This window comes from Notolepis coatsorum, assembly GCF_963971535.1.
Source record: "Notolepis coatsorum genome assembly, contig: SCAFFOLD_2111, whole genome shotgun sequence".
NCBI classification, from domain to species: domain Eukaryota; kingdom Metazoa; phylum Chordata; class Actinopteri; order Aulopiformes; family Paralepididae; genus Notolepis; species Notolepis coatsorum.
In genome coordinates this window covers 3163-16425 of record NW_028174356.1, presented here as the reverse complement: position 1 = coordinate 16425, position 13263 = coordinate 3163, and the positions used below count along the sequence as shown (strand labels likewise).

At 45.3% G+C, this 13263-nt stretch overlaps 1 protein-coding gene across 1 annotated transcript; it reads right to left on the bottom strand.

Annotated features, from left to right (window-relative positions):
* Positions 1–213: 213 nt before the first annotated feature.
* LOC311247512 (cysteine-rich secretory protein LCCL domain-containing 1-like) lies at positions 214–12286 on the bottom strand (the record flags this gene model as incomplete). Its single annotated transcript, XM_084338552.1, is given in 7 exon segments — positions 214–4280; positions 4283–4293; positions 9339–9472; positions 9746–9821; positions 10104–10176; positions 11067–11110; positions 12156–12286. Coding segments are annotated over 7 exon segments (507 nt in total), but the record flags the coding sequence as incomplete, so codon positions are not given.
* Positions 12287–13263: the final 977 nt, after the last annotated feature.

The following is a 13263-nucleotide window of genomic DNA, read 5'->3' as shown; positions in this document are numbered from 1 at the left end:
TGCCGCCAACCGTCACACGCGTTCCTGTACGTTTCACAAGGAACCTTTACATTATTAGATGGACTGTTACCTTGAGTATCGTATTGAGTGAGCGATGGAGGAAATATCACAGCAAGGGGGGTAACGTTATCCTGTTAATGAGGGACCAGAGAGAGAGAACTGTGGTTGAAATATTTTATTGCAAAGTGAACTCTTTTCTTTTTTCCTAACAAAACTGAGGTAGGGAAAACACACGCTGCAGACGAACAGAGACAACAATACAAGTCACCGTCCACACGGAGAGAGCACCTTGGTAGGAAGCCGAGTATAATGTTTAAAATAGGCACGTTTATTCCTTGTGCTATGCCGCCATTCCAGTATGAGAATCTCAGTATACATAATATTTGTTATGAGCATATTAAGAGTAAAAGAGGACCAGCACAATGTTTTTTTTCTCCTTACATAACCTCATGTACAGTAGTTGAGAGAAGGGTGATTATACACTGTGCAAGGCGACTGAGTTGTCTTGGCGAATGATAATACTGCAGAAGTGAAGTGGACCCAGAAGCGGTCAAGAGTTTGATTGGGATTTTTTTTACCCAGATTAAACCATTTGAATCCCAAGGTGGTTGTTACTCCAGACTGTCATTTAAAACCCAGAGATTTGTATTTCATGCCACGATTAACAATTGTTAAGATATAGTTAATTTGAATCATGTTCTGGGAGTGTCGCCCAGTGGCTGGTTTCTGGGTCGGTTGCTGCGAAACGTTCAGAATTGTTTGAGATTAATGTCCCTCCTTTGCCCAGTATGTTTATTCTGAATGACTTTTCTAATTTGGTGTCACTTATGGAAACATGAACTCTTCTCGCTGGTCTGACAGCAGTGAAGAAGTTGGTATTTATGCTCTGGAAACCGCCGAACTTTGATGTATTTGGACGTTGTGTATTTAGAGCTTTCGACAGCTTGTACATGGAGTGAAGGAGGCAACAATTACAGTATGGAATAATCTGGCGGTACAGTTGCAATCCACTGTGAGTTGAGGTAAGATAGTGGTGGTAGCTTGGACCTCAGGGGGGGTGGTTCTATTTATGTCTTTATTTGTATTGTATACATGTGATCTTGTGACATTTATAAAAACAAAAATAAATGCAACCCTCGTCATTCTAAATAACTGGAAATGTAGATATCCTACTAGATGAGTTTAGCTACCTTGAAATTCAAATGAGTTTACATTTCAAATATTTTCTTTTCTTTAAATACGTCTGATGACAAAACCACATTCAACTGAAACTGTTCCTGGGTCCACTTCCTGTTGTTCCAATCCTCCTCTCAACACGGTCCGTACAGGATTGTAAAAAAAAATAAACATTTCTGTCCAAATATGACCAGCTGTCATTTGCGGTCGTTCCTCTATAGCAGTCTTGAGATGGACCCAAATTAAGAGGTTTCAATTCGTAAATGACATTTATCCACATTAAGTAAATATAAAAAATAAGGCACCTGTCGTTACATCGCTTATACCCTGGTTTGTTTTATGACACACTTAGAAAAGCTCTCTATAAATAAATTCTGTTAAAATTATCACAATGCTATTGTGCTGGCAAGAAAGTAGGACAGGATATTGTTGAGGCAGGTGATCAGCTACTATATTGAGACAATTACTCTTACAGAATAGTCAAAGAACATCTTTTGGATGGAGCCTTTTTTTAATAGGCTACTGATTAGTTAATAAACTTTGAACAACTTTACTTGTTTATTTTTCAATAAAATGGATATAGCATTTCAGAATCATCGCCCTCACATGATTTAAAGATTTGAAGTGGAATACAGTGTGGAGATACAGAAGGATTGGATATGGGTAGCCCGATAGTAATACATGTTGTTGTGATTGTTGTTGTATACGTTCTATGGCCAAACCCTACTCATAGCCTTCTTATATGTTAACACTTTGGACGCCACCGCGATATGCGTGATGTGTTGTTAAAAGCGCAAGGCTGTAATATATAGGAATACGTGGCAGTGTTTGCAGGGCTATAACTATATTCTATATTATAGCTATGGATACAATACTATAGCCCATTTGACATCGAGTATCTATCGTTCAATATGAGAAAAAATAAATGCATCCATACATTCCCATTTTATACCGTGGTGAATATGACTATAGTTTTACAATAATCCTGTCTAATCCCAGAAAACAACGCTATGCAGCAATACGTGCAATTCACTAAAAACGTTGTCATTTCTCGCATGTACACGCTACTGTTTTGAAATCACATCTATATTATCGGTATTATGTTTCATCATGAATGCATGAAAGGGTGGGGGGGGGGGTCATTGTTTGATGCATTGAACGTTACCAACGGCACACGTGGAGTAAAATACACACATATTGTGATCGAAGTGAAATCATGGTTGGATCACAGCAGGATTGATACCATATAGGCCTTACCTTCACTAGGATGTGCCTCAAAAAGAATATTGTATTGGTGTCGATCGTGTCGCCAACATAATCCGCCACACATCATGGGCCGAGAGCAATTCAGGTTTCTTAATCCAATCGGGACAACCGGTCCCCTTGCCCGACCAATTGAAATTCGACCGGAGACCTCTGATCGAGCCACAGGCCAAGATATCATGTTTCAAAGGGTGCTCGATACTGCCACCTGGGTGGATGCGGCCGGTATTACACATTGGCATTCTCAAAATGATTCCCCATGTTAACCCAGATGTCTGTGTGTCTGTAATGAGTGGAAATATCGAATAAAAGAAATAACAATGAAAACCCGACTATACTCAGGTTTTCGGGGGTCCTGGTGCTGAACATTCGGCGAGTTAACCCGACTATCATCGGGTCTGGCGTCCAAAGTGTTAAGAGAGGGTATGGTACAGGTTCATGCGGTAAGGATATATTGTGTTTGGGTACTGTGATGGATAAATTAGGGATGGGCATTGATTTTCGAATAGTCCTTAAATTATAAAGAATCTAATAGTTTATGTGATCGTTTTGTCTCAATATATATATTTTCCCTTGTTTTTACTGGCAACTACACTATGTAGAGGGGACCCTATTAACTGCTGAACGGCATGCTGGGTATAGCTCGCTAGCTAACCAGGTAGCATAACATTCTGTTAACATCTGGGAGAACGGAAAAGAAAGATGTTTGTTGTCTGTCTAAATTGAGATGTTACGTTTGCCATGTTGTTTCACTAAGTTCACACATTTCAAGCATCAGCGATGTAACTTTCGGAATTAATGCTTTAATTAATTTGTTAGCTCCGCTAGCGTTAGCTGTTAGCAATGACAGCAGCCAGCTAGCTGGCTTGTTGGATTATCTCACGTTCGCTATTAAGTAAAAACAAAAGCATACGTTAACGTGGAAACTGTATTTTGTATCCAGTAAAAACTCTAAACGGATGACGAGGTCTAAGCAGATATGGTTTGAACAACACAGAGGGGCGCGTGTTACTCCCTGGCCAGCAGGGGGCGCTACACACTGATAAAACATTATCTGACGAGAGCCATAACATCTCACTGGGAATAACAATAAAACAACACATCATAGCAGCATTCCTTTTTACAAACCATACCGATATAAAACACACACAATCATATAAAAATAAACACATACTGTAATAACAATTTGTTCCACCAGGTTCTCGTTACAAAAAGAAAAGACGTCCTCCAGCACACCGCTAACACGCGTCTGATGTCTCTGCCGTGTGACAGGCGACATGACGGGTGTTTAAGTGCTAGTGAAGCTCCATCGCAGGCTCTTGATGATCCATGATGATCCATGTTTGTTGACAATAATTATTTTGAAAAAGGCAACACAGTGACATGAAAACAAAACACAAGTTGGACTATTGACAAAGTATATGTACAAAGTATATGTACAACAACATAACAGAGAACAAATGAAATATTTACAAGTTTATAAAACGAACTAATTCCCACTTAAGGCAAAATTAGAACCGTGTGTGTGTGTGTGTGTGTGTGTGTGTGTGTGTGAGCACTGAATCTTTCTCCAGCATGTGTGTGTGTGTTTGTTTTTGTGTCAAGTTTTCGTTGCTCAGTTTACGTTGCCATGGAGACGGCCTCTGGCCTGTGAGTAGCAAAGCCAGGAACATTTCAGTCATTGAGTTTGACAACTGGGAAGGGGGGATGGGGGGGGGGCTGATTACCACCTATTCAACAGCCCAAGTGCTCTCTCTCTTCTTTCTCTCTCTCTATTTGGTGAGGTTGACAGTCCGAGGGCACTCAAATCACAGCGAACACCCGGAATGCCTTCCCTCCTGGGGGTTCTGGAGGCTGTGTGGAGAGAGAGAGAGGGAGAGAGAGAGAGAGAGACAGGGAGAGAGAGAGAGAGAGAGAGAGAGAGGGAGAGAGAGAGAGAGAGAGAGACAGGGAGAGAGAGAGACAGAGAGAGACAGAGAGAGAGAGAGAGAGAGAGAGAGAGAGAGAGAGAGAGAGAGAGAGAGAGAGGAGAGAGAGAGAGAGAGAGAGAGAGAGAGAGAGAGAGAGAGAGAGAGAGAGAGAGAGAGAGAGAGAGAGAGAGAGAGAGAGAGAGAGAGAGAGAGAGAACAAGCAAAGGAGTCAGTGCGGGTGTGTCATGTGTCACACCGCAGAACATGTCCCGCCCGGCCCTCTTACACAAAGACACGTAGATGACAGACACACACAAACAGAGATAGACTTCTTCTTCAGAGAGAAGCGGCCACGTCAATACTTGGTCAAACACGGTGATGACAGATAGGACACAGACAGGTAGGGGAGGAGGGGGCACTCCCTGAAGAAAACAGATACACCTCCAGTTTTACACAAACACACTGAGGGGACAGTTCCACGTGGTCTGTCAAACAAACACCATGTGAGGTTAGGAGAGGGAGAGAGGGAGAGAGAGAGAGAGAGGGAGAGAGGGAGAGAGAGAGAGAGAGAGAGAGAGAGAGAGAGAGAGAGGAGAGAGAGAGAGAGAGAGAGAGAGAGAGGAGAGAGAGAGAGAGAGAGAGAGACACACACTATTGATTCCCACTATCTCCTGCAACACACCATGTATGTTAAGCCCTCATGTACAGTGGTGTGCAGAGCCTTGTTCTGGTCCATACGCAGCTCATAGCAGCTACACCTGAAGTAGGTCTAGAAGTCTCCAAAAAGCACAGACTGATATTGGGCATACATGTAGGTGTGTGCATGTGCATGTGCTTGTGCTTGTGTGTGTGTGAGTGTATGAGTTTGTGCATTCATGTCTGTCTGTCTGTCTGTCTGTCTGTCTGTCTGTCTGTCTGTCTGTCTGTCTGTCTGTCTGTCTGTCTGTCTGTCTGTCTGTCTGTCTGTCTGTCTGTCTGTGTGTGTATGTGTGTGTGTATTATGTGCATGTGTGTGTGTGTGTATGTGTGTGTACTATGGGCAGGCCTGCAGTCCTCTATAAAGGTCAGTCTAACAACAGTCATTTGAGAAAACGGTCCCCGATCTACTACAAAATAAATAAATAAAGTGAGAACTGGCACAGACGGCCCAGTATGTGGGTCACCGTCCTCCTCTCCAGACGCTGGTACAGACCTCCACCTTTAGTGCTGGGAAACCAGCACAGGGCAGCACTAATGCCCCCCACTGCCTCTCCACACTAATGCCCCCCACTGCCTCTCCACACTAATGCCCCCCACTGCCTCTCCACACTAATGCCCCTAACTGCCTCTCTACACTAATGCCCCCCACTGCCTCTCTACACTAATGCCCCCCACTGCCTCTCTACACTAATGCCCCTAACTGCCTCTCCACACTAATGCCCCTAACTGCCTCTCCACACTAATGCCCCCCACTGCCTCTCCACACTAATGCCCCCCACTGCCTCTCCACACTAATGCCCCTAACTACCTCTCCACACTAATGCCCCTAACTGCCTCTCCACACAAATGCCCCTAACTGCCTCTCCACACTAATGCCCCTAACTGCCTCTCCACACTAATGCCCCTAACTGCCTCTCCACACTAATGCCCCCCACTGCCTCTCCACACGAATGCCCCCCACTGCCTCTCCACACTAATGCCCCCCACTGCCTCTCCACACTAATGCCCCCCACTGCCTCTCCACACTACCTCTCTACACTAATGCCCCTAACTGCCTCTCTACACTAATGCCCCCCACTGCCTCTCCACACTAATGCCCCCCACTGCCTCTCCACACTAATGCCCCTAACTACCTCTCTACACTAATGCCCCTAACTGCCTCTCTACACTAATGCCCCCCACTGCCTCTCCACACTAATGCCCCCCACTGCCTCTCCACACTAATGCCCCCCACTGCCTCTCTACACTAATGCCCCCCACTGCCTCTCTACACTAATGCCCCTAACTACCTCTCTACACTAATGCCCCTAACTGCCTCTCCACACTAATGCCCCCCACTACCTCTCCACACTAATGCCCCTAACTACCTCTCTACACTAATGCCCCTAACTGCCTCTCCACACTAATGCCCCCCACTACCTCTCCACACTAATGCCCCTAACTACCTCTCTACACTAATGCCCCCCACTACCTCTCTACACTAATGCCCCCCACTACCTCTCTACACTAATGCCCCCCACTGCCTCTCCACACTAATGCCCCCCACTACCTCTCTACACTAATGCCCCCCACTGCCTCTCCACACTAATGCCCCCCACTACCTCTCTACACTAATGCCCCCCACTACCTCTCCACACTAATGCCCCTAACTACCTCTCCACACTAATGCCCCTAACTGCCTCTCCACACTAATGCCCCTAACTACCTCTCCACACTAATGCCCCTAACTGCCTCTCCACACTAATGCCCCTAACTACCTCTCCACACTAATGCCCCTAACTACCTCTCTACACTAATGCCCCTAACTGCCTCTCCACACTAATGCCCCTAACTACCTCTCCACACTAATGCCCCTAACTGCCTCTCCACACTAATGCCCCTAACTGCCTCTCTACACTAATGCCCCCCACTACCTCTCCACACTAATGCCCCTAACTGCCTCTCCACACTAATGCCCCTAACTGCCTCTCCACACTAATGCCCCCCACTACCTCTCTACACTAATGCCCCCCACTGCCTCTCTACACTAATGCCCCCCACTACCTCTCCACACTAATGCCCCTAACTGCCTCTCCACACTAATGTCCCTAACTGCCTCTCCACACTAATGCCCCTAACTGCCTCTCCACACTAATGCCCCTAACTGCCTCTCTACACTAATGCCCCTAACTGCCTCTCTACACTAATGCCCCTAACTGCCTCTCCACACTAATGCCCCTAACTGCCTCTCCACACTAATGCCCCCCACTGCCTCTCTACACTAATGCCCCTAACTGCCTCTCCACACTAATGCCCCTAACTGCCTCTCCACACTAATGCCCCCCACTGCCTCTCCACACTAATGCCCCCCACTGCCTCTCTACACTAATGCCCCTAACTGCCTCTCCACACTAATGCCCCTAACTACCTCTCCACACTAATGCCCCCACTACCTCTCTACACTAATGCCCCTAACTACCTCTCCACACTAATGCCCCTAACTACCTATCCACACTAATGCCCCTAACTGCCTCTCCACACTAATGCCCCTAACTGCCTCTCCACACTAATGCCCCTAACTGCCTCTCCACACTAATGCCCCCCACTACCTCTCCACACTAATGCCCCTAACTACCTCTCTACACTAATGCCCCTAACTACCTCTCCACACTAATGCCCCTAACTGCCTCTCTACACTAATGCCCCCCACTACCTCTCCACACTAATGCCCCCACTACCTCTCTACACTAATGCCCCTAACTACCTCTCCACACTAATGCCCCTAACTACCTCTCTACACTAATGCCCCCCACTACCTCTCCACACTAATGCCCCTAACTACCTCTCCACACTAATGCCCCTAACTGCCTCTCCACACTAATGCCCCCCACTGCCTCTCTACACTAATGCCCCTAACTACCTCTCCACACTAATGCCCCTAACTACCTCTCCACACTAATGCCCCTAACTGCCTCTCCACACTAATGCCCCTAACTACCTCTCCACACTAATGCCCCTAACTACCTCTCCACACTAATGCCCCTAACTACCTCTCCACACTAATGCCCCTAACTACCTCTCCACACTAATGCCCCTAACTACCTCTCCACACTAATGCCCCTAACTACCTCTCCACACTAATGCCCCTAACTGCCTCTCCACACTAATGCCCCTAACTACCTCTCCACACTAATGCCCCTAACTACCTCTCCATACTAATGCCCCTAACTGCCTCTCCACACTAATGCCCCTAACTACCTCTCCACACTAATGCCCCTAACTACCTCTCCACACTATTGCCCCTAACTGCCTCTCCACACTAATGCCCCTAACTACCTCTCCACACTAATGCCCCTAACTACCTCTCCACACTAATGCCCCTAACTGCCTCTCCACACTAATGCCCCTCACTACCTCTCCACACTAATGCCCCCCACTGCCTCTCCACACTAATGCCCCTAACTACCTCTCCACACAAATGCCCCTAACTACCTCTCCACACTACACTAATGCCCCTAACTACCTCTCCACACTACACTAATGCCCCTAACTACCTCTCCACACTACACTAATGCCCCTAACTACCTCTCCACACTAATACCCCTAACTGCCTCTCCACACTACACTAATGCCCCTAACTACCTCTCCACACTACACTAATACCCCTAACTGCCTCTCCACAGGGTCACGGACACAGACGTTTCCCACTGCGCCCGCAGACTCCTCCTCTGTGTAAAGCTTTATGATCCAAGACCTCTTTCTTGTTCCAATTCATTCCTGGTATATACATTACATTCCAGCCTATATTAAAGGCTGTAAGTGGTGTGTCCCCCCCCAAATATGTGTTGAACTCTACATTCCAACAGCCATCACTGATGTAGAGTGTTTGGTCAGTAACATGGGTCTCCCAGTCCCTCCATTCTGCAGTAAACACAAAATACATGTTCTGGTATCCCTTCCCACTTTATCCAATCAGGAGAGAGGACCCTAGATAATTTTTTACTTATTTCAAGAAATCTTGCCAAGTCAAATTTGCTTACTGCACTGGTAGATAATTTTACTTGTTTCAAGGACACATTACACACTAGTTTTTATTTCTTATTTTTGTCAGACCATTTTTGCAGTGTGGACTTCTCTCTCCTGATTGGATGAAGTGTGTTTACTGGAGAGCAGAGGGACTGGGAGACCCATGATAGTCCCCTCTCTACCCCCCCCCCCACACACACACACACACCGTGCGGCGCTGACTCAGGCTAGCTAGGGGCCGGCTTAGAGCTACTAATGGATTAGCCGCCGCGCTCCGTGCCGTACCTCTCGGAGAAAACGGCGTTCTGGTACGAGGCGATGTAATGTTTCCGCTTGTCCACCGGCATCACGTCGATGTAGCCGCCAGCCTCGTTCCTGACCGCGCCGGCATGGACAGCTGCCCGGCATATACTAGACTTCTGCAGAGGGAGGGGGGATAAGGGAGGAGGAGGGGGAGAGGAGGGAGGAGAAGAGAGAGGAGGGAGGAGAAGGGGGATGAGGGAGGAGAGGAGGGCGGGGAAGGGGGAGAGGAGGGAGGAGGAGAGGGAGAGGAGGGAGGAGGAGTGGGGAGGGAGGGAGGAGGAGGGGGGGTAACGGTGTTGACAGTGTTATGGTCTGTGTCTGTTTCTGAATTGAATGGTAAAATGAGATGAATGTAAACAGGCCTGTAGGTCTGGTTTACTGTGACTCACGTCAGAGTAGATCCTCGTTCCAATCACCCTGGAGATGTGAGGGTTCTCCTCTAGACAGTTTCTTGGGCAGTATAACCTGAACACATGATGAAACAAAGAGAGAGAGGGGATGAGGGAGGGAGGGAAGCAGAGACAAAGAGAGGGAGAGAATAAGGCAGAGAGATGGAGCAGAGAGAGGGAGAAATAGCGGGAGGAAATGAGGCAGAGAGGGAAGGACAGAGCAGAGAAAGAGAAAGAGGCAATGAGGCAGAGAGAGAGAGATTTGTCAATAAAATAAAATTGAACTGAAATTGAAAGGGAGAGAGAGAGATGAGAGAGAGCGAGCGAAAGAGAGAGAGGTGAGAGAGAGAGACATTACCGTGGACAGTGCTTGACAGGTTTTTGATAGGGACACAGCTGTGCAACTGTTGTCTCACAGGTGACAGCCTTCACTGTGAAGGACAACCAATACATGTCTTCAAATCAAACACTATCTTTTTATTACACATTCTGTATTATCACTTTTTTTTTATGACCTTACATTCATGTTTTTAACCCTCAGATGAATAGCATTATTCAAAAGCCTTTAATACACAGTATGGGTCAATGACCCGTGTTAATTAATTACGCTTAATTCATCTATTCATCATCACACATTAATACAATTTGGATCATTGGATCCACAAGAGTCTCAGTTTTCCAGCGATACCCAATCCATGTAATTACAAGACCGTCTAGGGACCCCAGTCTGCAGAAATGGTCAAATACACAATTTTTATAATAAGTGAAAATAACCCATTTGTACTGCATGTAAAGAACTGCGTGCTTTTTGTCCAAACCTGCATGGGATTAGCATAAAGTGGGCATGTCTGTAACGGGAGGGATTCGTGGCTACCCATAGGACCCATTTTCATTCAGATATCTTGAGGTCAGAGGTCAATGGACCCTTTAGAAAATGGAAATGCCAGTTTTATCCTCGCTCAAATTCTGCCTAAAGCTGGAGCGTTATTTAGCCCCCTTTCCGACTAGCTAGCAGGATGGTACCAACGACTCTAGCTCCAGAACTCAGCCTCTGAAAGACAGCTGAGGGACTCTAGCTTCAGCGGGTCTCTGAGGAGTCAATGAGAATAGATTTTTGACCCATGCTATGCATTATAGGGGTAGCGATACAATTTTTTTTAAATTTAAATGATTAAAAAACAACTTAAGCATAACATTCAAAGAGATCAAACTAAATCCTTCCCCCGGGTCACTTTTGACCCACGCTCTTCATCTGAGGGTTAATGAAGCATCTGTATGAGATGTGAGATATGAATGAAAGTTGTTTGATTGAGACACCAACCTGTTACTCTGGAGACTACGAAGGCATTAGCACTTTGATATTTCCTGTAGAGAAAGAAACACAGTTCATACATTACTGTCAGCAATATGGTCTGTTAACACACTTTGATTCTTCTTATGATTCAACAGTGTCCTTTTACAAGGCGTTATCTCATATTATCTGTTGACAACAATGCAATTTCCCTTCAGGGATAGTACCGTTTTCTCTTGTCTTAATCTCATCTCGTGTCATCGCATCTGATCTTATCTCATGTCACATTATGACCTCATCTCATCTCATGCCATGTCATCTTATCTCATCTCATGTGACCTCGTCTCATTTGATCTCATCTCACCTCATCTCATGTGACCTACAGTAATTTCATTTTATCTCATCTCATCCTATCTCATCTCATGTGACTTCATTAGGGCTGACCCCTATAAGTCGATTAGTCGACTAATCGGTCGAAAGGAGCCGCAGTCGACTGGCCAACCTCTTAGTCGAATATATATATAAAAATAAAATAATAATAATAATATTTTTTTTAATTTTTTTTATCATTCTTTCCAAAAGAAAAGAGGCCTAGAAGCGTGGCTAACGCTAATGGCACACATACCAGAGGCTAACTGCCTACGAAAAAAACAGGCACAGAGGCACTGAAAGAGGATTTCACCCATCTAATGAACACACTAGACTAGACAAATATCAAGATGTATCCATCACTGGACCAATTGCATGCTTTTGCAGAGGACAAGAAGCCTTCAGTCGACTCCTTCAGACATTAAGCACCCCCACAGTCCAAATGGAATGATTTTTTTTTATATAAAAATAAAAAAATATTATACTTTTTTTTAATTTATTTTTTCCCGACCAATAGTCGACTAACGGCACATTTTTGCCAATCATAGTCGACCATCCAAATCCTTAGTCGGGGACAGCCCTAGACTTCATATCATCTCATGGCAGGTCATCTAATCTAATCTCATCCTATCTAATCTCATCTCATCTCATGTGACTTCATATCATCTCATGGCATGTCATTTTATCTCATCTCACGTGACTTAATCGCATCTCATCTCATCTCATCTCATATAAACACTATTGCGTTACCCCAGTGACTGGACTCCATTCTTGTGGGATTTAATGAAGAACTCCTTCCTTCCTTGTCTTGTTACGTCCATCCAGCCTCCATCGTTGTCAATGACTCCTGCATGGAGACCCGCCCTGCAGATACTGGATTGCTGAAAAAAGCAGAGGTCCAAAATATGTCTAGGCAATATATATCTTTATCACATGGCGTTTTACCATTCGCCGAAATGCTTGATTGTGATTGGTCAATAGCGCTCGTCAGATGTCCGTTATTACTCGATAACGGACCTCTGCCGAGCAATAATGACCGCTGTTCGCAGCTGAAGCAATCAAGCCCACTGACACACACTGCATCAGTGCAATCAGTCCACACACCTGCCGGCGATAATAATAACTTTATTTGGGCTGACAGAGCCACAGAACAACTGCGTCTGCATTTGATCTCGTCTTGTCGATGGTGTAAAATGAATTAGGTATATTGTTAGTAAGTTAGCCATGTAATAAGCGGGATAATGTATAGCTATACTCGGTCATTGTTTAAAACACCTCGGCGAGGCGCCTCGGTATTCTAAACTCCGTGTCTGTCAATTATTTTGCGACAATGACCTCGTAGCTATACATTATCCCTTACATAATATATATATATATATTGTATATATATAATGTATATTTATACCATGGTCTGGGTGAATACTCTTTTCTAATTGGCCTGCAGGTATGCCTTAATTAGGCAATAGCTCACAACAGTGTACATGGTTATATCACAGCTAAGGGACGTAGTTCGGCCCGACGTGAATTGGAGGTCTGATAGCCCCTCAGCTGTGATATAATAACCATATGCCATGGGCTGAAGTGAGCTATTGCTTTTATAAAATGTCATTATTTAATATTTTTATTTAAAGGTCCCCTGTCTTATAAATGGCCTTTTCCAGCATTGTTTTATAGCAATGGGGGTTAGTATCAATGGGTCTGTGTCTCTAATTACCATTTTGGCGGATTGCTCTAATTCAGTTGAGGCAATCTCCTCCCCCAGTGAATTAGGTCATTCTGATTTGACTCGCAATGCGACGTAGCAAGGAGCTGATTGAGCTGATTGTGATCTGATTGGCTCTGTGGTTGGAGCCAATGC